This window comes from Enhydra lutris, unplaced genomic scaffold (assembly GCF_002288905.1).
Source record: "Enhydra lutris kenyoni isolate GAN:26980312 unplaced genomic scaffold, ASM228890v2 scaffoldscaffold152, whole genome shotgun sequence".
NCBI classification, from domain to species: Eukaryota; Metazoa; Chordata; class Mammalia; order Carnivora; family Mustelidae; genus Enhydra; species Enhydra lutris.
In genome coordinates, this window is record NW_019154236.1 from 55,623 (window position 1) to 78,129 (window position 22,507).

Here is a 22,507-nt window from a genome sequence, read left to right on the forward strand (position 1 = left end):
ATTATTAAATGAGGGGTCTGTTCCTCAGCCCCAAATTAAGCCCCTTTCCCAGACCTAAGCTGAGCCTCAAAGTGACCTGACTTTGGCCCAGTCTGATCCTTGATCCTAATCTCAGGCCAAGCCAGGCACTCTCTTGTCTGTTCTGGAGACAGATGATAGCAGGAGCTATAGGCAAAGCAGGGAAGCCCACCAGGCCTAAACAGAAGAGCTCTCACCAATGATGTCTCACAGAGCAGTTTGCTCCCGCGCACCAGGTTCCCAATGGTGATGTGGAAGTAGGTGTTGCCACTGCTCCAGTTGGAGATCTTGGTGAAGGGATGAGTGGTCAAGATGTCCTGGGGAAGCAGAGAAAGTCTGAAGCTGCACCGTCTGGACCCTCTGGCCTCACTTCCCTGAGTTCTAGCCCACAGATACCACCCACCGGAAAGGCCTTGGGTCCTCAGACAAGATAAGGAGCAAGAAGATAGAAGCCAGCTCTGCCATGGAGCTGCTGGGGGAAGCAGATACCTCTGGCCTCCTTGCCTCATTTGGGGCCAGATGGTGGGACACCCAGGGAAGTCTGGGAGGCTGTGGGGCATGTGGAGCTGGAACTGGAAATTGAAAAGCCTGGAAGAATCTGCAATGGTGATCATGAATGAGGGGGTCCTGAGGAGGAAGGTGACAAGGACAGCCTCTGGAGCATGATATGTGTGGGTGGAGAAGAATCCCATTAAAGTATGTGAGAAGAATGACCAAGAGAGATAAGAGAAAAACCAGGAATGTGGGGCACATGAGCACAAGCGGAAGGTGGTGGCCAATGGTCCAGTTGTATCCTTCCTGGGTATGTAGTAGGATTGTGCTTCCTGGTTCCCTTGGTGAGGACTGCTCTGGCCCAGGGATGTGAGCAGTGGTTACACCCTGCCCCCCTCCCCTGCTAGCATGCAGCCTGCCATCCTGACCAATAGGGACAGAGAGCACTGTTGAAGGAAGGGGTGGTTGATAGGGTCCAGTGATGCTTACAGGCCAAGTACTAAAAAGTTCAGTGGACTGAGTAGCAAGGCGTTGGCTAATAACTCTAGGAGAGCAGTTTTGATGGAGCAGGCAAGGAAATGGACAAAGCAAACACAGCCTCTCAAGATGGGTGGCCAAGAGGGCAGATCAAGTGAGGATGGTGGCTGGCAGGGGCTCTTTGGGGGTTGGGTCCTGAGACTGTTGTTAGAGGTGCAGGCAGAGAAGTCCACTTCCCCACCCCTGCTCTCCCCGGTCAGTGCTCACCTTGGTTCTGGGATCGATGAGGCTGACCCCGTACTTATTGATGGCAATTAAGAGGATCTCAGGGAAGTTTGGCTCCGTAGTTTGCTAGCAAAGAGAGCCAGAAACCATCACCTCTAGCTGGGGCAGCCCAGAGCAGGAAAAGCTGGGTGCTAGGACTAAGTTGCCCTCTCTTGCTGCCGGCTCCATGCCAGGCATGTAGCAGAGCTGGCAACCCTGCCACAGCCTCATGGTTCCCACCTCTGCTGGGCCCTCGGTGCCACCCAGGTCCCTTTATGGGTCCCCAAATGATCCCATCCCCCACTCTTCCTGGTGACAGTTTATCCCTTCACTCCTGCTCTTCTAGGAGTCTGGGCTATCTCCTCTCTCAGCCCAAATGTCTTTCATATTTAAAAACCCTCTCTGAACCCTACCCCTGCCTCCAGCTTATCTCTGTGCCTCCCTTTCTTCCTTGCACAGCCAGACTTCTCAAAAGGCCCCCTTCCAAGGTATGTAACCAAGCCATCCCCTTCTCTCCATCCCGACCTATCCCCACACTTCTGCCAGCCTGTCCACCATTTTCCTGCCTCGCCCCTGCCTCTCAGGCCCACCCCCACCCCACCCTGCAGTCAGAATGCACTTCTGGCCCCATCAACACTGTTCAGAACCCTCCAGGGTCAGCCACCACCTGCAGGAGGAAACCTAACCCCCTTGCCTGTTTGCCAAGCTGTCTTACCAGTCTGTGTGCCTCATACCCTACGACCATCCATACTCAACCACTTGCACTTCCTGTGCTCATGCTAGGCCCTCTGCCAGGAGCTCTCCCCAGGGTCTTCCAGGAAAATGCAGGTTTTGCCCCCTCAGCCTTCACAGTCTGGGTAGGCCTCTGAGACTCCCCCACCTTGATGAGGACTCCCCCCTTGTCACACACAGCACAGTTCATTCTCCATTACCTATCTGCCTCCCCTCCCAGGCTGAACTCCTGGTGGTTCCTCATCCCCAGGCTGAAACACCTAGGTGGTACAAAGCTGAGGGTATTTCCCTCCTTTTCTTGCCAGCGCAGGTGGCAGAGGCCGGGGCTGCTTCCCACGGTCCTGGGGAGGAGTTTCTGTGCCTTCTTGCCCCCACTCCTTGACTCCCCACACTTGAGAAGCCACCCATAACATACCTTCACCTCAAAGAAAGCTGAACCAAAGGTGGGCCACTTGAAGATGAGCTTTAGGAAGGCTAGCTTGGCTTCCTCCTTGGACTTCCCTGCATGCTTGTTGAAGTAGGCGACGATAGACTGCCGGGGGAGCATGGGTCAGAGGCCTCTCCCATCACTCCTATCCCACCTGCACTGTTAGCAGGTGGGATAGGGCCTGGGGGTCCTAGAGGCCAGGAAGGGCTCCCCTCTTATATCCCAGTTAATGGAATCCTGATCTCCCTCCTTTCCACACCCTCCCCTAAGCAAGTAGGCCAAAGAGTATCAAGTGCAATCAGGTCACCATGGTAACCAGGATAGATTTCTCCCAAGCAGCCAGGTGAGTCCTTTGCCTGGAAGACTGGATACTAAAGCAAGTGGAAGGGAAGATGGAAAGGTGTCACCCTCATGCACAGGGGCCACAAGAGAGAATTCCTTGGGCTGCTGGCCAGCACCTTACCCCTGACCTGTGGGGGGCCCAGAGACCCATTCAGTAGTGTCTCTAGTCCTGCTGCCTCCTCCATACTCACCCGCTTCCAGTCATCAGGGGAGATCTGCCGGATGAGGTCCTGGGGCACCAGCTCCCGTAGCAGCTTGGGGATACTGGGGAAGTAGGACTTGTCCTCCTCGAACTTGACCCTGTAGATCAGGGCCCCCAGCTGCAGTACTTCCTCCCGCGTGCACTTGTGGTAGCCCCGGAGGTATTTGGGCAGCTCCTGCCAGGGCAGAGCAGGGCGTAGGTGCACAAGGAACTGGAGGAAGCAGGTGCCCCCCGCCCCCCCCCCCACACCAGCCTGAGCCGGCTCCATGGCCTTACCCAACATTTGGGCCTGTCTCCCCAGCCTCAGCTGACACTGTGCCCCCATGGAAGACGGCACAGCACAGGGAAGGAGGAGTCATGCCTGCGCAGATGCAGCCCATTACAGTCAGAAAGCAAAGCCACGTATGAATATTCTTTCCTCTCCCTGCATTTCAGCAAGTGACCAGCTGGAGGACCTGAGACTGTTCCACACCCCTAACCTTCTAAGCCTGTCCTTCCTTGCGAAAAGCCTCTCAGGCTGGCCTCCTCCTCCCATTGTATTCCCTGGAGACCGGCTGGTTTCATCAGCAGCACCAGCCTCTTCCCCACTTTGAACTTCCAGACCCAGAAACAGAGTAACGGAGGATGAAGAGTGGACCAAAAGCAAAGACGAAGCTTCTAAAGGGCCAACACTGCCCACAGCCTCACAACTGTCTCACCCACTCTTTGAAGCACAGGGAAACTGAGGCTGGCCTAAGGACACACTGCAGATTAGAAACCTGAGTCAATTATTACCCATTTACCTTTTCATCTACTCATCCACCTATCTACCCATCCATACCCATCCGTCCACCAAGATGGTTCCACCTACCCACATCCACTTCCCATTTGTCCATCTATCCACCCCCCAAGGGCCACCATATGTTCATTCACCATCCATTCTCTCACCCATTCATTCACTGAGTCGCTGCCTATTCACCCATCCACCAAGCCGACACAGACTCGATGAGCATCTACTATGAGCCAGGCCCTTTAAGCAACAACATATACCCTCCCTACTCTCCTAGAACTTGTAGTTGTAGTCAAGAACAACCATCCCCCCAAGTCAATGTATAATTATCATCTTTGATGGAATCTTCTCTGTGCTATAACAGCATATAACTAGTTGAACGGATTAGTCTTGGGAAGATGGAAGACCTCCCTTATGATTGAAAAAACATCTAAAAGCTCTGTAGGTGAAGGAAAGGACCTAGGGAAGAGCTTTCCAAAGAGAGAATGTTACAAAGCCTCCCTAGCACACCTGAGAACTTGAATAATGGGGTGCTGGATATAAGATAAGGCAGCAGAAGTAGCTAGTGGCACCCCCATGCAGGGCCACAGTCAGGATTTAGGATTCTACCTTGGGAGCCATGGGAAGCCACTGAGAGGGGTCCTGAAAGCATGATGACATCCTGTGGAGAATGGATTCGAAGAGGGTAAAAATGGGCAGGGGAGGTCAGGGGAAATGTTACTGGCATCTAGACAAGAGAAGACGACGGACTGACCAGAGTGGGTACAGGTGGTAATGGAGAGATGTGGATGGGTTTAAGAGAGATTTGGGTGGTGAAGTCATCAGGTGAATGGTTTGGGACAGGGGAAAGGGGGGAGAGGGAGTTGTCAGGCTAATGTGGGTTTCTGCCTTGGGGGGACTGACAGCTGACATTCATGTTGCCAGTCACTACATGGGCACTGTGGGGAGAGGCGGAGCTCACGTGTGAAGGAGTCTTGCAGACTCCCAGGCCAAGGTTCTCTTTACTGTAGCAGCCCCCAGCCCTGCCTCCTCCAGCCTTCCAGCATCCTCCTCCGTTTGCCCCACAGGTAAACGGTAAAGGTAAATGGGCTAGCCCGGAAAAGATTGCGGAGTCTGCCATTGTGAAATCACAGAATCAAACCCCAGTTCCACGGGCCCTGTCATCGTAATTACATCACTTAATCTCTCTGCATCTCAGTTTCTCCCTCTATAAAATGGGAACAATATGCCTGCTTGTTGGGGTTTGCTGGAAGGGCAAAATGAGTGAAAAGTGCCAGATACAGAAGAGAGGGCTCCCCCTGCTGCCAGCCCGGCTTCCCGCAGGCACATGCTTGTGCCGGAAAGGGTTTACAGATTCACACAGGCCTCAGATACATCCAGATACACCCAGGTAGAGCAGCAGACCCTGGAATTAATTCAGAGGACAGCTCCTCACCGAGGGAAGGGTGTGAACAGGTGGGGATTAAGAGCTCAGAAGAAAGTACAAGGCCCTGAGGAAGAAGAAGAGTGTGAGATGGAGCCAGTCCCGAGGATCCCAGCAGGAATCTCTTGGGGCCCTTGTGGTTACAGACCCCTCTTCTGGCAAGAATAGGAGTGCATGGAGGCAGCCACTGCAGAGAGGGGCGAGGGGGCTCACCTGGTAATAATGGAAGATGGAATCGGCCATTGGGTCCTTCCCGGGCACTGTGGTTGTCCACAGCTTCTTCATGAAGAACACCTGGTAGGTGAGCGAGGGCACGATTCCTGTGGCAGAAGGTGGGCGGTCACCCAGGGGGTCCCAGCACAGAGGGTCACCCAGCACCAGCCCTGGAGGAGGCCCGAGCTCGAGTCCCACCCAAGTGGACCTCGCAGTATGGCTCTGAGCCAGCACCTGCCCCGCTCCAGGCCTCATGTGATCCCAGGACCTGGCCTCACGTTACCATCCTTGACAGGCCTCGCTTTCTTTATCCAGTCTGTCAGGTGTCGAACAAAGTCGAAGAAGAAGTCATTCTCAGGGACACTGATGACCTAGGGACATGTGCATTGCAGTCCACTCATTTTAGTTCCAGCAGTACTGAATTTTCTCACTCTCCCACCCAAGGTCCTCCTGGTGGCTCTTCTTACAGCCAGAAGGGGTGTCCTGCCCTGCCCTGACTGTGCCTATTGAATGTCTCCAGAACACAGCCTACTTCCTGCCCAGAGTGACAGTCATTCCATTTGTCATTCAGCAAAGACTGACTACACACCTCCCTAGACCCTGGGGAGAAGGCCAAGAATGGGGCCCAGTCCCCCCTTGGACATTCTGCAGCATCCGTGACCTGCTCTTCCCACAGGCTCCAAGCTCCTCTGGGTCCAGGATCTCACTGAGATCCCCTCCAGGTTCCCCATGTCTGGTATGGGGACAGTTGTGAAATGAGACAGACATGGGTGCACAGGAAACTGTGGGTGAGCCCCTGATTTACCTGATGTGGTGACGGAAGCCTTCCCACGAGAAGAGGTTTTAAAACTGGGCCCTTGACCTCCACGGACACAGAAGCGGGGGAGAACGGTATGTTATGGTGACAGGGGCCTGTGCCTTGGAGTCTGACCTGCCTGGGTCTGCATCCTTGCTGTGCGACTTTAGATGAGTTACTTAACCTGAGTCCAGGTTTTGTGATCTGTTAGGTGAGGGATAATCACCCTCCTTTCAAGGGTTATTTCAAGGGTTAATCGGTCTCAGCAAGGCTGCTGAGGGACCAGTCAAATCAAATCTGGAAAGTACATGTGTGTTGTGGCAGAGTGCTGAGCCTGGTGTATCCAGAACATAAAGTACCACGTGGCTCCCAAGAGTTTCGAGGCCGTGCTCTGCTATGCGCCAGAAGAGCGAGATTTGAAGGAAGCTGCTATAAGTAAGGGGACATAAGGAGGAGAGGGACCCCGATGCCACATGCAAGCACAACTCTCTCCTCTCCTCTCCTCCCTCCCCCATTCTCTCTCCCCTCCCTGCTGCCCCACAAGCTCCTAGCTCCTATAGCCCAAGCAAATGTTCCAACAGACAGACCGACAGTGGCCTGATAGGAAGCCAGTGATCCACAACCCACCTTGTCTGCAATTTTGACAAAGAGGCTGAATCCCTCTGAGGACTTGAGGAGCAGCCGGGCTGCGATGTTCTGGCAGAAATCTTTGGCCTTAGTGCTGGACTCCACCTCAAAGGCCTGGGGAGTGTCGAGAAAAGGTGCAGTTACTTGGCTCTAGCAAGGCCCCTGCTGGGGCCTCCTACATCCCTCTGTCTGTGCCTGCAACTAAATTGAGCCCCTTCCCGTCGCCTCCCATCCTCTCCCCTCCCCTCCCATGGAGGCCACCCTCCAAGAGAGGTGTTTCCCCATGGGTCTAGAGCTGGGCATGGCATTTAAGAAAAGGAAGAAGTCAACTCCTGTCTGGATCTTCCCAGATTGTGTCCTCCCCACCCCCCACACAGACTTGGCCTCTGCTTCCAGGGTTCTGGGCCTGGCTATGCAAGCATGGGGGTGAGAGCCCAGGGAGCACAGATGGGCAGGGTGTTTGGGAGGAGAGAGGCTAGAGGAAGAAGAAAGCAAATTCCAGAAAGGGAGGAAAAAGGAGAGAGGGGAAGGAGCCTGGGGGGAGGTCAGGGCACTGCTTCATTTAACCTTCCACTGGAAGGACAGGAAAGGATTTGTTGATTTGTTGTCCTTGTCACTGGAATCCTATTATGGCATTTCCGAGTTTCTAGTCTCTAAAGTTTTTAAAACTGCTTTTTAAGCTAGAAGTTTCAGTGCTGGACTCATTCATCTGAATGGGCCCCTGTGCTAAGATGGAGCAGGGAGCAGCAGTCAGGCAGCCTGACTTAATGGGCACAATGGGAAGACAGACAGGACCTTTGGTCAAGGAGACCCACAACCAGGCCGGTGAGGAGGAAGGAAGGGGCCTGCAGGGAAGTGGGCTCAGGGCAATGGGGAGGCTTGGGCGGCAGGGGGCAGGGGCAGGCGGGCCTGTGCCCAGGTACAGAGCCAACAGGAGGGAGGTGGCACCGGCACAGACCTCAGCTCTGAGGCAGAGAGCACTTTTCTCTGAGCCAGAGACTCCTAGGAGAGAGGGAAGCTGCTGGAGACAAGAGGTCGGACCGGGAACCCCACGCCTCCTGACTCAGGAGTCTCTAGCCCTCAGCTGAGCCCTGACTCTGCTGAGGAGCAGGAGGGTGGGGGCACGTGTGGGGAAGGCAAGGGAGAGGCATCAGGACTGCTCCCTGTGTCCTCAGCCTGGCCCTTCAGGAGCATCCAGTGACCAAGAAGCCAGAGGCCCTCACCTCATCGGTGTCATCTGGGAAGTAGACCTTGTGGAAAATCTGCGTGGTTTTGTGCTGAATGGCCTCCACCTCCACCAGGTGTGGGGGATACTTCCGGGACCCATTTCTGAAAACCAGGAGAGGGATGGAGGAGCAGTCAGGAGGCAGCAGGTTTTTTGGGCCATGGGGACCAGGGACCAGGGGGACCTTTGGAGCCAGACCCCAATTCTAATTTCTGTCCACCACTTCCTACCAGGTGACAGTCACATAACCTCTCAGAGCCTTCAGTTCCTCAACTGTAGGATGAGAGGAGAAGAGCACCCCACCTAGGGCTGTGGAGGGGACGGAACGAGGCGGAGGACGGAGGGGGCTTTGCAGAACAGGAGGTGCGGCCCAGGGGCCTGCCTCCCCAGCAGACTACAAGGCCTGCCTCAGCCCCTCCGAGCAGCCAGACACCACGTATGTCCCGAGTGGGCACCACGAGCTGCAACCTCAGGCTGGCTGGCAGCTGTGCTACCCCAGGGACACGTCCCATCTGCTGTGTGGTCATGTTCTCATCCCCAGGGGACACCCACAAGTCTGGGGTGGCTGGGAACACCTCCCAGCCCCTGCCCTGAGCTCTCTGCCTGCTGCCTCCACTCCGCGGGGCCGTACCTCAGGGCTTTCTGGAGGCGCTGCAGGCAGTCGAGGGCGAGCGGGCCGTGCTTGCGGGACTGCAGGAAGCGCTGCACGTGCGGCAGGAGGATGTTGCTGGGTGGGAAGAGGCCCGTGCACAGCCAGAGCAGCTCCCAGCCCCGCTCCTCGCTGTACCTGCCGGAAGAGGCCAGCCAGGGGTCTGAGGGCCCCGAGGAGCAGCACATCCCTCGGCTCCTCACCGTGGCAGCGCATGCCGGCCGCGACCCAGCTCCCTGACAGCCAGACCCTGCCAGTGCTAGTCAGAGCGCGGTGGGCCACACCGTGAGCGGCGACACGGCCAGCCGGCCAGTGCTTGTGCCGGAATGAAAGCCAGCTGTGTCGACCAAGCAGTCTTGGTCCAGCTAAGATTTTGTTTCCCGGCGAGACTTCGCTATGAAGGAAGAAGTGTGTGATCCTTGTTATGGCAGAAGCTCTTTAACTCATGGATTCTTGAATAGCACAGAGTTAGACCAGGCCCTGGGCTCCCCCAGGCACCACTCTGAGCTCCTTGGGCCTGATAGGAGAGAAACACAGAGGGCTTCTAGGAGGAGGCAAATTCTGGTACACAAAAATAAATGCTGGCTGTGGTTTGGCAGCGTGAAGCGATCTGATGTATGATGGAGTGGTAAATTTTGTAAGAGGGGCAGAAAATGGCAAAGCTGAGGAGGGAGCTGGGGATCTGGGCATAAGAGTGGGGCTTCTCTCAGTCTCTGAGACTTAGCATGGGCCTGACATCTCCTTCCTGCTGAGGACCGGCCCAGCAGGGAGAAAGTAACACACTCTGGGACTCAGCCCCTTCAGCTTGTGCAAGTTCTCAGCCAGAGCTCCCAGCTGCCGGCCAGCAGGACACAGCCCGTGCCAGGCTGGGACACTGGCTCATGGGCGGAACCTGCAGGCCGACAGCGGAGTCTGGGCTGGGTAGGGGTGTCAAGAGGAGGTTCAGTAGTGAGTGACAGGAAGTTTAGGAGGAGCTGGTGCTGTTAAACTTTGAGAAGGACAGATTCTGAGGGCGCAGCCACCACCTCTTGGTTCTTGACCTCGGGCCTTGAGGCAGAGGTAGGACGTGAGGGGGCCCGAGGGCAGCTCCCTGTCCTGAGTGAGGAAGGATTGCTGCCAGGTCAGCCAGCTGCTGCCTCGGGAGGGAGGGCACTCCCTGTCATGGTGTGAGCACTAGTGGGGGAAGACGTCCCTCACCTGCCTACCGCTCCCACCCACCTGATGTGGTTGTCGGTCAGCTGCTTCAGGATCTGCACGTACACCTCATCCTTCAGGGGCTCGGCCTTTAGGGCACCCTCAAAGATCTGGTCAGTGAGCTCATTGACCGAGCGCGTCCTCTTGGATGGGTAGTCGCCCATGTACTTGAGCACGGGTGGGGAGCCGTCAAGGAAGGGCTTGTAACCAGTGGGAGCAGGGGGTGGGGGACACTGATCCTGCAGGCCACACTCTTTAACGGGGTCTGCCCCCACCCAAGTGTGTGACCCCGGGCCTCAGACTACTCACTCAGGAGATGGGCTTGACCCACCCACCCCACTCTCTATGCTGATTGCCCTCCCTCTCCTCCACTCCTCTGACCACCACCTCACCAGCAATCCCACCTCATCCCCACCCCACATCCAAAGTCCTCACAGCAACCAGGGCGGATGTTCCAAATCACAAATCTGACTGTGCCATCCTATCACGTAGAGGCTCCTCATGGCCTTGGGATACAGTCCAATCTTCTTAGCGGGACTTGGGAACCCTTCATTAGTCAGCCCACATCTTCAGATTTCCTTCTAGACCTCTGCCCTCCACCCATGCTGCATCATTCTGTGATTCAGGCCATCCGGGCATGCTCATTCATCTGGAACATTCCCCACTCATCTCCCCTTTGACTGACTAGGGCCTGCTCAGTCCTCAGATCTCAGCCTCGATACCCCTTCTTCCAGGAAGGCCATCCTGCCCTCCTCCAAGCCCACATCAGTTCTGCCCCATCACAGCACAGTCCCGATCAGCATGTCTGCCCTTTTTAGCTGTAAGCACCATGAGGCCAGGGATTGGGCCTGGTCACAGCTATGTCTCCATGCCTGGCCTAGCACATGACACGGTACACATCTGTGAACCAAAGAAGAGTGACCCTCTTCAGAGGGGAGGAGACCATGGATGAGGCTGCCCCTCACACATTGTTGGTGTCAGGCAAATGGAGCCGCATCCCTCCACACTGCCCACGACCCAACTAGGCCCCTCAGAAGGAAGTAGGTATCTGGATGGAAACCCTAGAGGCAGGGGCCTGGCGACCCCCCTCCCCAGAAGTCCCCCTCCTTGGGGCCCATGGTGCCCACCCGCACAGGTGCGGATATCGATGAAGGCCATGCAGGCCTCCTGCGAGAGCTCCTCGCTGCCCAGGATCTTCTTAAGCAGTGCCTGCTTCAGTGGTTCCCGTGTGTGGCTCCACAGCCGGTCCTTGCCACGGGCCTTGGATACCATCACCCGGCTCAGCGTGTGCTTGGGTGGGGGCCTGACACAACACAGTTGGCACTGACCCCCAGGTTGTAAGACCCACCCCTCTCCCACCTGTGTATGGAGGCAGAAGGCCCTACTCTTCCTGCTGTACAGACTGACCTGGGGTGAGTCATCAGCCCTCCCTGGACCTTACATTCTCAGCTAGAAAGCCAGCCCTGCCCGCTTCCATGGCCTCCTCCCCTCTGTTCCTCTCTGCTTTCTCTGCTCTGGCCTTGCTGGGTCACCCCCTATATAATAGCTCAGCTCAGATGCCACCTCCTCCAGAAAGCCTGTCTTCCAACCCCACCCCCATCCCCCAGCATCCCCACCACGATGCTGGGCACACACAATCACAGCTGCCCAATTTTGTGCCTAGCTCCCCACCCCAACTGTGAGTTGGTGAGGCAGGCACTGGTCATGAGTGCCCAGGACCCCACCTGGGATGGCCACACCACAGGGCAATATATTAAATGAAAGAAGAAAAAAAATGACACAAGAAGGATTACCTCAATAAACTGTTCCCCTGCTCCCTCTGACGCTGTCCCTGCCCCCAGGCAGGAGCATCCCAAGACAACCCCACCACACAGACTAGAGTAACAGAAGCCCATGGCTCACTGTCCTAGTCCCCCTCTACGCTTTCCCCATCACCTGAAATAGTCGTAGGAAAATTCCTCCAGCGTGTAGGGCTTGGCGCGCACCTCGGGCTCTGCTGTCCGCAGCTGCAAGAGGCGGATAACGTCCTGTCTCTGGTCAGGGGTCATGGTGACCAAGGCCTAGAAACCAAGAAACAGGAGTCTGAGGTCAGCTCTTCACCTGGGGCCCCCGGGGATCAACATGGTAAAACTCAGAGTCACCTGGACTGGGGCTGGGGAAGATTGCTGCCATGGGGTTGACCCTCATCCCCATTCTGACCCCGGGAGTCCTTTCCCTCTTTGGGATCTCTGAAGCTACTGCGGCCTCCATCATGCTGGACTCAGGATCCTTTCCTGAATATCCTGTGTCCGAAGGAGGCCAGGTCTGTCACAGAGCCTGGCTGAAGTAGGGGGATGTGGTGAGAGAACTGCCCAGTCAGCAGTGCATAGCTCGCAACTGCCTGCAAAGCCAGGCTCTGAGTCTTCAGGGCTGCAATCCAGAAGGGCCATGGCCTCCCTTCCCAGCTCTGCTCACAGGCAGTGCAAGGTGATGCTTCCCTTCCCCACTCTCCTCACATCCCTCACCCCCAGCAGTTCCTCATCTGATGCAATTTCTAGGCCCCTCGCCACCTAGCACAGGTTTGACAGCTTCCCCAGCTCAAAGTTTGTGGTCCTGTAAGACCCCCAGATCTTCTTCACAGGACCTGCAGACCATAAATCTATTATAATTCCTCACTCCATTTTACAGATATGGAAAGAAGACAAAGAGAGACCCAGAGGACACTCCTATCCATCTGCCACCCCCAAGCCACATACCACAATCTCCTGCGGTGGCAAGGTGACAGTGGGCATGACATACACGCAGTCGGTGGGGAAGTCCCCACGCTGCTTGGTCCTCTCATTGATGCCGTTGGCCCAGCCTGAGTTCATGACCTGCTCTCCTGTGTCATGGTCCAGGATGATGAGATCTCCCTTGGCAAAGCTGAGGAAACCCGACTCCTCCCCCGCTGGGAGGCAGAGGTGGGGGCAGACAGAGAGGCTGGATTGGAACATCTTTATTTGGGTTGATGACCTATAAGCTGTCCCTCCCCACTGAATAACTGAGGCCCTGCCTCTCTCACATCTGCTTGCTGGTCACCCTGCCTCCACCTTGCCACAACCCTCCACACAGACATGGCCATTGGAAGGGGATACTCCTGTGCTCAAAAGCCTTCCGTGGCTCCCCATTGCCCTGGGAAGAAAGCCCACCCTCTTCAACATGCTCACAGGGCTGTTGTGGGCTGGGTTTCCTGCCTTCTTCCCCTTCACTTCTTGCCTTTCCTCCCTTTCCTCACCTATTGCAGCCAAACCACACTATCTGCAGTTCTCAGACTTGCCGTGTTTTCTCCAGGCTCTGTACTGGGTCTGTCCTCTCCTCTCTGCCTCAAACACTCTGCCCACACATACCTCCTCCCTGAGCCCCAGGCTGCCTGGAGGCCTCCCCTCCAGCCACCCAGAGGCTCTGGGCTTCCCTGGTCACTGCACTGTCACAGGGACGGTTTCCAGCTCCTCTCCCAGCTGAGAGGAGGGCCAGAGTCCATTTTACCTCTGTCCTTTCCAAACTCTGCCCAGAGCCTTGGAGGCCTGGGGAGGGCTCAGTGAGAGTAGCTATTACTGATGTCATCACTTGAAGGCAGTGGGTGTTTGGAGACTACTGAGGAGGAACCCCTGATGTCACCTGGAGAAGGTGACGGGTGGTAAGTGTGGAAGGGGCAGGAGAGGAAGACTCCCCATGGGGCACAGAGGGAGGGTGCAGAGTTTGGCTTTTGGTCCAGGTGGAGCCAAGGGTATCTGGGGAGGGGTAGTAACAAGTACTGGCAGTCTTAAATGCCAGGCCAAGGCCAAGGTATGTGATCTGCCTGATGCCCATGAGCCCCGGGGCCTGGCACCCTGTGCCAGGAGCCACTCACCAGGGTTGGGGTTGTCCTGCAGGGCCACCACGTACTTAGACCTCTTTCGGAGCCCTTCCAGGAAGGTGACCACTAGGTCACGGATGTCCTCAGCGTTGCTGGAGGTAAAGGTGTACTCATCCCCTTTGATGGTAGCCAGCGTAAAGCTGGGGACCACCAGTTTTGCTCCCCTGCAGGACCAAAACGGAGAACAGGGCCCAGCCGGGGTCAGTCATGCCCAGCCTGAGTGAGGCGCAGCACAGCCCAGATCAGAGCAGCCCAGCGAGAGTAAGACACAGCACTCCCTGAAGGAGACCAAGGCCAGCCCAGTCAGACACGGCCCAGCCTGGGTGAGTCATGGCCCTGCCAAAGTCACACATGGTCCAGATCGAGGTCTGCAGGGGCTGGCCTAGTTCCCTTTGGCTATCTAATTCCTACTCACCCTTCAGATTTCAGCCTAGATACTCCTTCCTCCAGGTAGTCCTCCTTGCCCTCCCACAGCCTTTACCACACTGGTCCTTGCCTTAAAACAGCCCATTCAATGTCTGTCTCCTCCCTCAACTGAAGGGGGCTGCAAGAGGGCAAGGCCTATGTTACCGTCCTATGTCCCTGTGCTCAGCACAGGCCCGGCCCCAGCCCACAGCAGATGCTTCCCAGAGACATTCCCCTAAGCCAGGGATCTGGGGAGGGCCTGCTGGGAACAGGAGGCTATTCCAGGAACCCCTCTCACCACTGCTCTAGTGTGCCCACACCTTTCAGTTTCCAGAGCTCTCCCACGACTTTGAGTCCTCACCACTGTTATCGAAGGCAAGTATTAACAGCTCCACTTCAGGGGCAAGGACATGGACGTGAGTCCCACCTGAGCCCCAGAATCCCAGGCCAGGCCCTCTTTTTACACACTTGACTGCCCCTGGTCGTCGTCCTAGCTGCCCACACCCATCTCTGAATGCCAGTGATGCCCCATAAAGACCACTTGGCCCCAGTCGGGGCGGGGAGGTAGGTGCCTGAGAGGTCTGCACAGTGCGGCCCAAACTGCTCGAGCATGTGGGACCGGGACAGGGGACTACATGTCTCTGCGCCTCAGTGACATCCTCTATGAGGCAGCGACTCCCCAAAGGCCCCTGGGCCCCCAGGAAAGCTCCAGGAACCCTCTCCTTTCCCCTCTGTCAGTCTGTGTCTCCATCTGCCCCTTCTTGCTTCAGACAGTGCGGAATCAGAGCACTGGGCTTGACACCTCCCTGCTGCAGGTCTTCGTGCCACGTCGGACAGCCTGCTCTGCATGGAAGGGAGGCGTGGGAGGGGTTGGACTAACCTACTGCTGGACACGGCCATGATCTCAGGGAAGGACAGCTCCAGGAGCACCTGCTCCTGCTCGTCCACGAAGTAGACTCCTGTCCAGTTGACCGCCACGATGACGTCATTCTTGGGGAGGCTGGGGCCTGGGGCAGAGACCAAGGCAGTGACAGGGAGGCAGCCCCACTCACAGCCCAGCCCTTCCCAGTCCTCATGCCCCCCAGGGAGGGAAACAGATTTCCATTTTGCAGATGGGGAAACTGAGCCTTGGAGAGCACAACCTCCTTACAAGTCAAAATTCAAATTGCAGTGGGAAGATAGCGCTGACATCAGGAAACTTGTTTGAGTCCTGGCCCTGCCTCTGTTCATCGGGTAGCTCTGGACAAGTCCCTGCCCTGGAAGGAGGTGGGCTATGGGAAGGGAGTCATCTGAGCCCCAAGGTTCCCTCCAGCCAGATATCTGGTGATTCTGTGACACCTGACACCAGCACAGGGCCCAGCATGGAGCAGATGCCCGGTCACTCGGCCCCAAGGATGGCTGAGCCAATGGCCCATGTGGGTTTGTGTCTGTCATGTCCACACTCCGCTTCAGAGTCAGCGCAGCCTAGACTCTGGGCCGCCTGCCTCTGTACACGGCAGATGCTGAATTATGTCAGCAGGCCTTCCATCATCTCACCCAAAGTGCTGCTAAGCACCTAGACTGTGGGGAGACAGGAGCCACCCTGTGCTTGTTGACCTGGAATGAGCAAGCAAACCCACAGGTAGGAGCCGGGCTGACTGGAGTCTGGCTCATGCCATCCTTCCCTTCCGTGATGGGCTGGAGCCAGAGTGCGGGGTGGGAGAGGACGAGGAAGAAGGCGGGGAGGCAGGAGGGCTGAGGGGGTACCTGAAAATTTGTAGGCTTCATAAAACCTGGAGAAAAGCAGGGGCCACTTGAAACGGGCATAATTGACCACATCCTCTTTGACCTTCTGGGCATCAGTTCTCCTCTGGGCATAAATCCCCTAAGGGGGATGGACAGGGGGGAAAAGATGTCACATCAGCTCTGTCTGGAAATCCAACATCTGTGGCCCTCAGCCTAGGAAAGCCCTGGAACTAAGGTGTCCTCCTGTGCCACATAGTCTTGTCACACCCCATTAGCCCACAGCCAACCCCATCACTCCACAGGTCACACCTCCAGGGAGCTCCCAATTCAGCTGTGACAGAAAAGCCCACAGTCCTGGCCCGCATGTGTGCAAGGCCCAAAGTCAGGGGTGAGGAGGAGGCATCTGGGATATGGGCACGTGTGGCTAAGCAGGCATGTATGTGCCACACCAGGAAGAGGGGTGGGGAAGGGACACAACAGAGCCAGGTCACACGGAAGTGTAGAAGCAGCAGCCACTGCCAGACTGGGTTGTTAGCAGAACCGGACAGGCGAACCTGGGAAGGAGGAAGATCATCATATAGGGGAGGGCCGGAGCAGCCAGGGGGTGATGCAGTGCTGCTGGCAGAAGACGAAAGCGCTGGCATTTTACTATCTAAAAATATCGCTTGGAGCCCTATTAACAACTCGGTGGGGTTGGAGTAGAATTGGACGTATCAAATGGAACTCATGCTATCTGTAATCTCTACACAAACATGAGCAAAGACACCCGTGCCTGCCATGTGCGGAGAGGGCTGGAAGCAGGGCCCTCCTGGGAGGGGACGGGCTCAGAAGAAACCTCTCGTGCGTATGCGGAGAGAGAGGACCATAAAGCAAACACAGCGCAGAACAACCAGTGAGTCTGGGTGAAGCGGAGGGGCATATGGTCCAGGTTTTTGAACTTGCAACTTCTCTGTAAGCTTGAAATTGTTCCCAGATAAAACGTTTTTACCCACTGGGCCCTAAAAACCATGCTAGTTCACAGCTTTCCTCTCTATGAGAAGAATGGCCCTGGGATATGGAACACGGGCCAACAGCCTCTGGTCCAAGGGAGAGACACAGCAAGCTCAGTCGTGGGCTGTGAGGGGCAGAGACCACCTCTGTTCCCTTCATGGCTGTGTCCCCAGGGCCCGGTACAGTGCCTGACACATGGCAAGCACCCCAAACAGAACCAATTAATGAGCAATGGCAGCCAGCCCAGAATGTGCCAAGTGCATGACAACAGTGAACACTGAGGAGGCCCTGGGGAGGTGGGGGGCGGGGGCAGAAGGTTGGAAACTATCTGGGATGGGGAGTGGACAGGCTTCGGCAGGTGACAGGGAGGGAGAGGTGAAGAGCAGGGGTTTGCCTGGACAAAGAGACAGAGGGCTGGAAGGAAAACTCGCATCTCTTCTGTAGGGGGCTGCGGAAAGGGGAGGCCCTGGTGGCAGAACCAGGCCTAGATATAGAGAGGGAGCGGGGCAGTTTCAGAGAGGAGGGGAGGCTTGTGGGCAACTCACCAGGGAAGGCAAAGACTTGGGTGGGAGAGGCACATGGGGCCCCTGGTTGGGGAAGAGGGCAGGGGGTATAGAAAGCTGAAAGACTGCTCGTCTGCAGAGACCCCAGGATCTTGTGTGCAAAGATGACTCTGGTCTCCCACAACTAGGGCCAGGAGTACAGAGAGGCCTGTGGGTCCCCTCCAGCAGCCAGCCCACCCCTCCTCTACTACTTGGGCAGGCCCCTTAGCTTGGAAAGAGCTACTCAGGGGTGGTTATGAGCCTGGGGCCTCAAGCAAGGGGGTCAAGAGGTCTGTCCCTAAAGTTCTCTGGGCAGGAAGCTAGGCCGGAGCTCTTTTAGGCAGAAAGGAGGGTGGGCTTCCTAGAAGCTCTCCCAGCACGCACCAACACTCCTGAGCTGTAGCTCTAGCAAGCAGCTGCGGCCAGGTACAGGGTGCCCCCCCCCATCTCAATGCCCATGGTTTCTCTCATGAGGCAACAGGGCTGGATTTGATCCATCTCCATGTCCCTGGCACCAGCCCAGAGTAGACAGCATAGGACACAAGTGCACTGATATCCACGCAGAAGAAAGCTGCTGGGGAGGCAAGAGATAGAGGGTGCCATCCTGTCTCCTAGCCGCCCTGCGGGCAGACACATGTGAGAGCTGTGACCTCTTCGATTGTCTGGATCCTTGCCTCCCAGCCCAGGTCACCAGAGAGCCCCTCTCCCCAGACCCTGCCCTGTCCTCCTACCTTCTTGTGGGCAGCAATGGCCAGCTGGGCCCACTTCTCAAGTGTCTTCAGGGGCGTGATCTCGCGGTCGGGGATGTAGGTGGGGACGAGGTTTAGGAGGCGCTCCAGGATCATCTCGGAGCCATAGTCTACGAAGTACTGCTGGGAAGCCAGCTCAGCCAGGTCATCCTCCTAGGTGGGGAGGGAGAGGAGGGTGCTGTTCGCACACCCTCCGGGAAGCCCTTCTGACCCCCGAAGCCCCAGGGCCCTGCCTCCTGCAGTTGTCAACCCCAGGCTTTGGGAAACTGCTCTCATTGATTCCCCAGAAGTTCTTGTCTGCTTGGTGGAACCATGAGCTCCCCAAGGGCAGGACCACGCCCCTGCCTTCTCCTGGGTGCCCTTAGCACCAGCACAGAGGCACATGAGCTGACCCAGAGAGGCCGGCCCAGCTGTTGGTGAGGGGTTGATCACCACATTCCCAGCCCATGAGCCAGTGACAGGGGCTGACAGGCTGCCTGGGAGAAGGGGGGCCCTGGCGCTGCTGGTACTGTCAGAGTGAGGGGTGGGCGCACATTACCCTCTCCATCACCACCCCACCCTGGGATGGCCCCAGTAGTGAGAGACAAGGAGGCTGTGCCGCAGGGGCTTTTGAGGGCCAGGTGATGGGGACTGGCATTTGTCCCCCATCTGCCTGGGGGTACACGGCAGCCTGGGACTCACCAGGGCTGCGGCAGAAGCGGAAGAGAGAAAGGCTCTTGGGTGTGTTGAGGGCAGTACATGCTTCCCAGCCCATTCAAAGCATTTTAGAATTTCAACAACTGATACAGCTATACTCATGCCTTCTGGGTGAGGATCAGCTCCCCACCACCATGACCACTGTCACCATCACCAACACAGCACCTTCCAGGGCCACCAACCCTGCCACATCCTCAGCACCATCATCATCACCACCGCTATCCTGACCACACATCTACCAGTGCTGCCTCCGCCGTCACCACTGCCGCCTCCACCCACTCCCTTCCTTTCCATCACCTTTTCCTTACTACCCCATCACAGTCACCAACAGATTCGTAAGCACCATGAAAACCATCTTCACCACCATCAAAAATAACGTAACACGAATTACTACTCCATATCATTCCTGTCCTTTAAAAGGAGACAAAGAGAGTACACATTTGCAAACTCTGGTCTAAAGGACAGGGTTTCCTGGATGCACGCAGAACAAGACAGCACGTTCTGAAGCACAGACTCTGTACCAGGCATGAGCACTGCAGAAGCGTGGACACCTTCCACCAGCAGAGTTCACACTGGGCTTCAAAGGCCCCATCCCTGTGGGCAGAGTTAATCTAGAAGCAGCCTCAGTCAGGCTAACCTCCACAGAAGCTAATGGTGGGTCCCAGACAGTAACATTCAGCCGAGATTTGGAACATAGCGGGCTGTGAGCCGAACAAGATCAGGCAGAAGATTCACGGTCACTCACCTTCTCACACCTGTACTCCCCAAACTTGACCCCTCGCACCACCTGCTGGTAGATGAGGTTGGTGGCCACGTTGTCCTCGGAGGGGTTGTGCCACGGCGTGAAGACCTCTTTGCGGAAGAAGAGCCTCCAGGGGGCATTGCGTTCCTGGGCACCCTGCTCCTTGGCATACTGCTCACACTGGGAGATGGCATCCATGACATGGTCACTGCCACTGCCCAGGGAGGACACCTGCGGGCACAGGGCTGGGGGTCACCCAGTGGAAAGCTGAGCAGGCAGGGAAGGACTTACAAAGAACCATCAATGGTGCCAAGTGTTCTTGTTCAGATGGAAAACTGGGGCTCAGAGAAAAGCAGGGATGTGTCCAGGTCACCCAGGAAGCAGATCAGACCTCTGGATCCCAGCCATGGGCTCTGAGCCAGCACAGCCTTGTGGACTTTCCCATTTCCTAGTGTAAGACTTATGGGAAACCCTGATGGACAAATGGCCACTGAAAACATGGGAGCTATGTGTAGGTGAGAAAAACTGAGGCAAACTGTCGGACAATGTGGTTCTGTCCCTGGACCCTGCTGGAGTGGTGGGGGGATGGGCATCTCTGCTATCTGTGGCATTGCTGAGTGTGGAGGCAAAATCACCCACCCCCAGTCCAGATGTGCCCAGGGTTACACACACTCTAGGTGGTCATTAACAACCAAACAGAAACCATCATAGAAACCTGACAGAAATGTACATTCCCATTTGCAAATGAGAAAACTGAATCTCAGAGAGTTAAGTAGCTCCATGCCCCCACACAGGTCCGTGTCTTCCTTGTTTTCTCTCCAGTACCAGGGGAGAGCTGACTCAGCCCAGGTACATGACAGAAGCGAGCTCTGGGTATCCAGCTACTACTGCACCACCAGATTTCTAGGTGCTCTCCACAGTCCTAATGAGTTGGGCAGAGGCAGAGTTACCAGTGGCTGAGAAGAAATGAAGGCTCTGGAAGGTAGGTAATCGCCCGAGATGGCCTGAGTCAGTGCATGGCGGACCCAGAACAGGAGGCAGGGTGGTGCCAGGAGGGGACGCTGCAGAGAGGTTGTACCTTATCAAACAGGGCAATGTAGAGGGAGAACCCGAAGCGGTCCTTGAGCGAGATCTTGTCAGCCAGTGCGTTGCAGAGCTCCTTGGCCGTGGTGGCCGAGTCGGTCAGCAGGGTCTTGGTGGTCCCATCCATGAATGTCACAGGCAACATGATGGGCTTCTTAGACTTGGTGGCCTGAAAATGACCAAAGAGGGTTTGTGGGGATCTTTTCACTGCAGACCTGTTCATGCCCTCTGGGTTTCCCAGCTCCCTGCTCCTAGGGGGTTGGAGCTGGCCCAGAGCCTCAGACCCCGGCATCCCACCAGAATATCCCAATAGCTGGTCACAGGTGCCCAGGGAGCCTTGCAGTATTCCCCACCCTGACAGCACCTTTAAGGCCTTGAGCCTGGGTGTTGGGACTGGGAGGCCAAGCACTGCCACAGGCCGGGGGCTTCTGCCCTCACATCATGCAACGCTCACAAGACCCTAGGGAGTGAATGTCATCACTGCAACATTACAGATGAAGCTAGTAAGACACAGAGGGAACCCCCTGCCCAAGTCACTTTGATTGTGAAATAGATGGGAGTCCATTGGGCGCCTTCCTGTTCCAACAAGCCTGGGATTCCAGAACTTAAAGGACCATAGAATCCTAGAGTGGGGAATGTTTCTGGGCCACTGGAGTGCACTAGATACACACACGCCCACACGTGCACACACACGTGCACGCATGCCTGGGTGGGGCCGGGGCCACACCTGCAGCTCCAACCAGCTGGGCGGCTGCGTCCGTGTCCCGTTGACAAAGGTCCTCCTGAGCCGCTCCTCACAATACGGAGCGTAGCCTGGCGGTCCCCCGTGGATGAAGTTGCGCAGGTACTGCAGACAGAGGACTGGCTGAGGGACCCCCACTCCAGCCTCCCCTCCGAGAATGTGACAACAGCCACCAGGTCTCCTGCTTCCAGCCCTTCCACCCACACTCGGGACCGGCTTGAGGCCCAGTCATCCACGTCCCTCCACTGCTTCTGGGGCTCAGCTCTGCTGCCCTTGGGATCGAGTCCATGTGCTTCAGGCTGGCAACAAGGCCACCACATTCTTCTCACCCTGTCCAGACTCAGCCGTGCCTCCTGCCTCACCCCACACACCACTCCCCCTCTCTTCTCCTGGCCTAATTGCTAGGCCCACCTCCCTGACTCCTCCCGACTGGGAGAGCACTCTCCTCCTCATGGCGCTGGCCAGCGGGGTTGGTCCTGCTGTGACCTGCTCTGCCTCTGTGTCCCCAGCACCCAGGGCCTGACACTGAAGTGCAGTCAAGGAAGGGACCTGAGACCCACCACAGGGCCTGCTCCAAGACCCTAAGTGGAGGGTCTGGAGATGCTGCTTTCAAACTCAGTCTCTTCCTAAATAGAAAGAGGCTGAGGGGAGAAGAGAGTGAAGGGCTGGAGCCTGGGAGGAGGGCCAGGATGGGGGGATGGGGGAGTGGGGCTGTGGCCTGGGAGGAGATGGCCCAGGCAGGGCTTCCTTGCCAAGCCCTGCGGCGCTTCCTCCCCTTGTTCTCCCCTCTGACTCCCTTCCCGCCCCAGGAGGCCAAGAGCCTCCCTACCTTAACGAACTTCTCGGAGGGGGCGAAGCAGCCCACACAGAGAGACACGAGGATCCATCCCCGGGCGTAGCTACTCTTGGAGGGGTTATGAGTGAGCTGCTTGCTGATCTGACAATAGATCTCATCCCTAGGCAGGCAGAGAAGCAAGGAAGGGAGACGGCCTCAGAGAAGCCTGGCCCTGCCCGGCCACTGGTGGGACACACAACATGCTGTCCTCTCCTGCCTGCCCTGGACCACCCAGGAGGCAGTGGCCTGTGGCAGGCCTGGGAAGGCTATGGAG

General features: G+C 56.7%; 1 protein-coding gene across 1 annotated transcript in view; it reads right to left on the bottom strand.

Moving 5' to 3' along the window:
• Positions 1-22,507, bottom strand: part of LOC111140077 (myosin VIIA) — a 63,569-nt gene that overhangs the window by 1,000 nt on the left and 40,062 nt on the right. The window contains exons 26-46 of the mRNA XM_022492464.1: positions 22,228-22,354; positions 21,384-21,503; positions 20,652-20,825; positions 19,577-19,804; positions 18,118-18,288; positions 15,876-15,993; positions 15,010-15,136; positions 13,719-13,888; positions 12,586-12,776; positions 11,786-11,910; positions 10,996-11,153; positions 9,875-10,028; positions 8,639-8,794; positions 8,006-8,111; positions 6,783-6,896; positions 5,643-5,730; positions 5,360-5,466; positions 2,944-3,129; positions 2,399-2,515; positions 1,255-1,338; positions 216-335 (exon numbers count right to left, since the gene is read on the bottom strand). Coding sequence (XP_022348172.1) covers positions 216-335; positions 1,255-1,338; positions 2,399-2,515; positions 2,944-3,129; positions 5,360-5,466; positions 5,643-5,730; positions 6,783-6,896; positions 8,006-8,111; positions 8,639-8,794; positions 9,875-10,028; positions 10,996-11,153; positions 11,786-11,910; positions 12,586-12,776; positions 13,719-13,888; positions 15,010-15,136; positions 15,876-15,993; positions 18,118-18,288; positions 19,577-19,804; positions 20,652-20,825; positions 21,384-21,503; positions 22,228-22,354 — 2,941 coding nt within the window. The remainder of the gene's footprint in view (positions 1-215; positions 336-1,254; positions 1,339-2,398; positions 2,516-2,943; positions 3,130-5,359; positions 5,467-5,642; positions 5,731-6,782; positions 6,897-8,005; positions 8,112-8,638; positions 8,795-9,874; positions 10,029-10,995; positions 11,154-11,785; positions 11,911-12,585; positions 12,777-13,718; positions 13,889-15,009; positions 15,137-15,875; positions 15,994-18,117; positions 18,289-19,576; positions 19,805-20,651; positions 20,826-21,383; positions 21,504-22,227; positions 22,355-22,507) is intronic.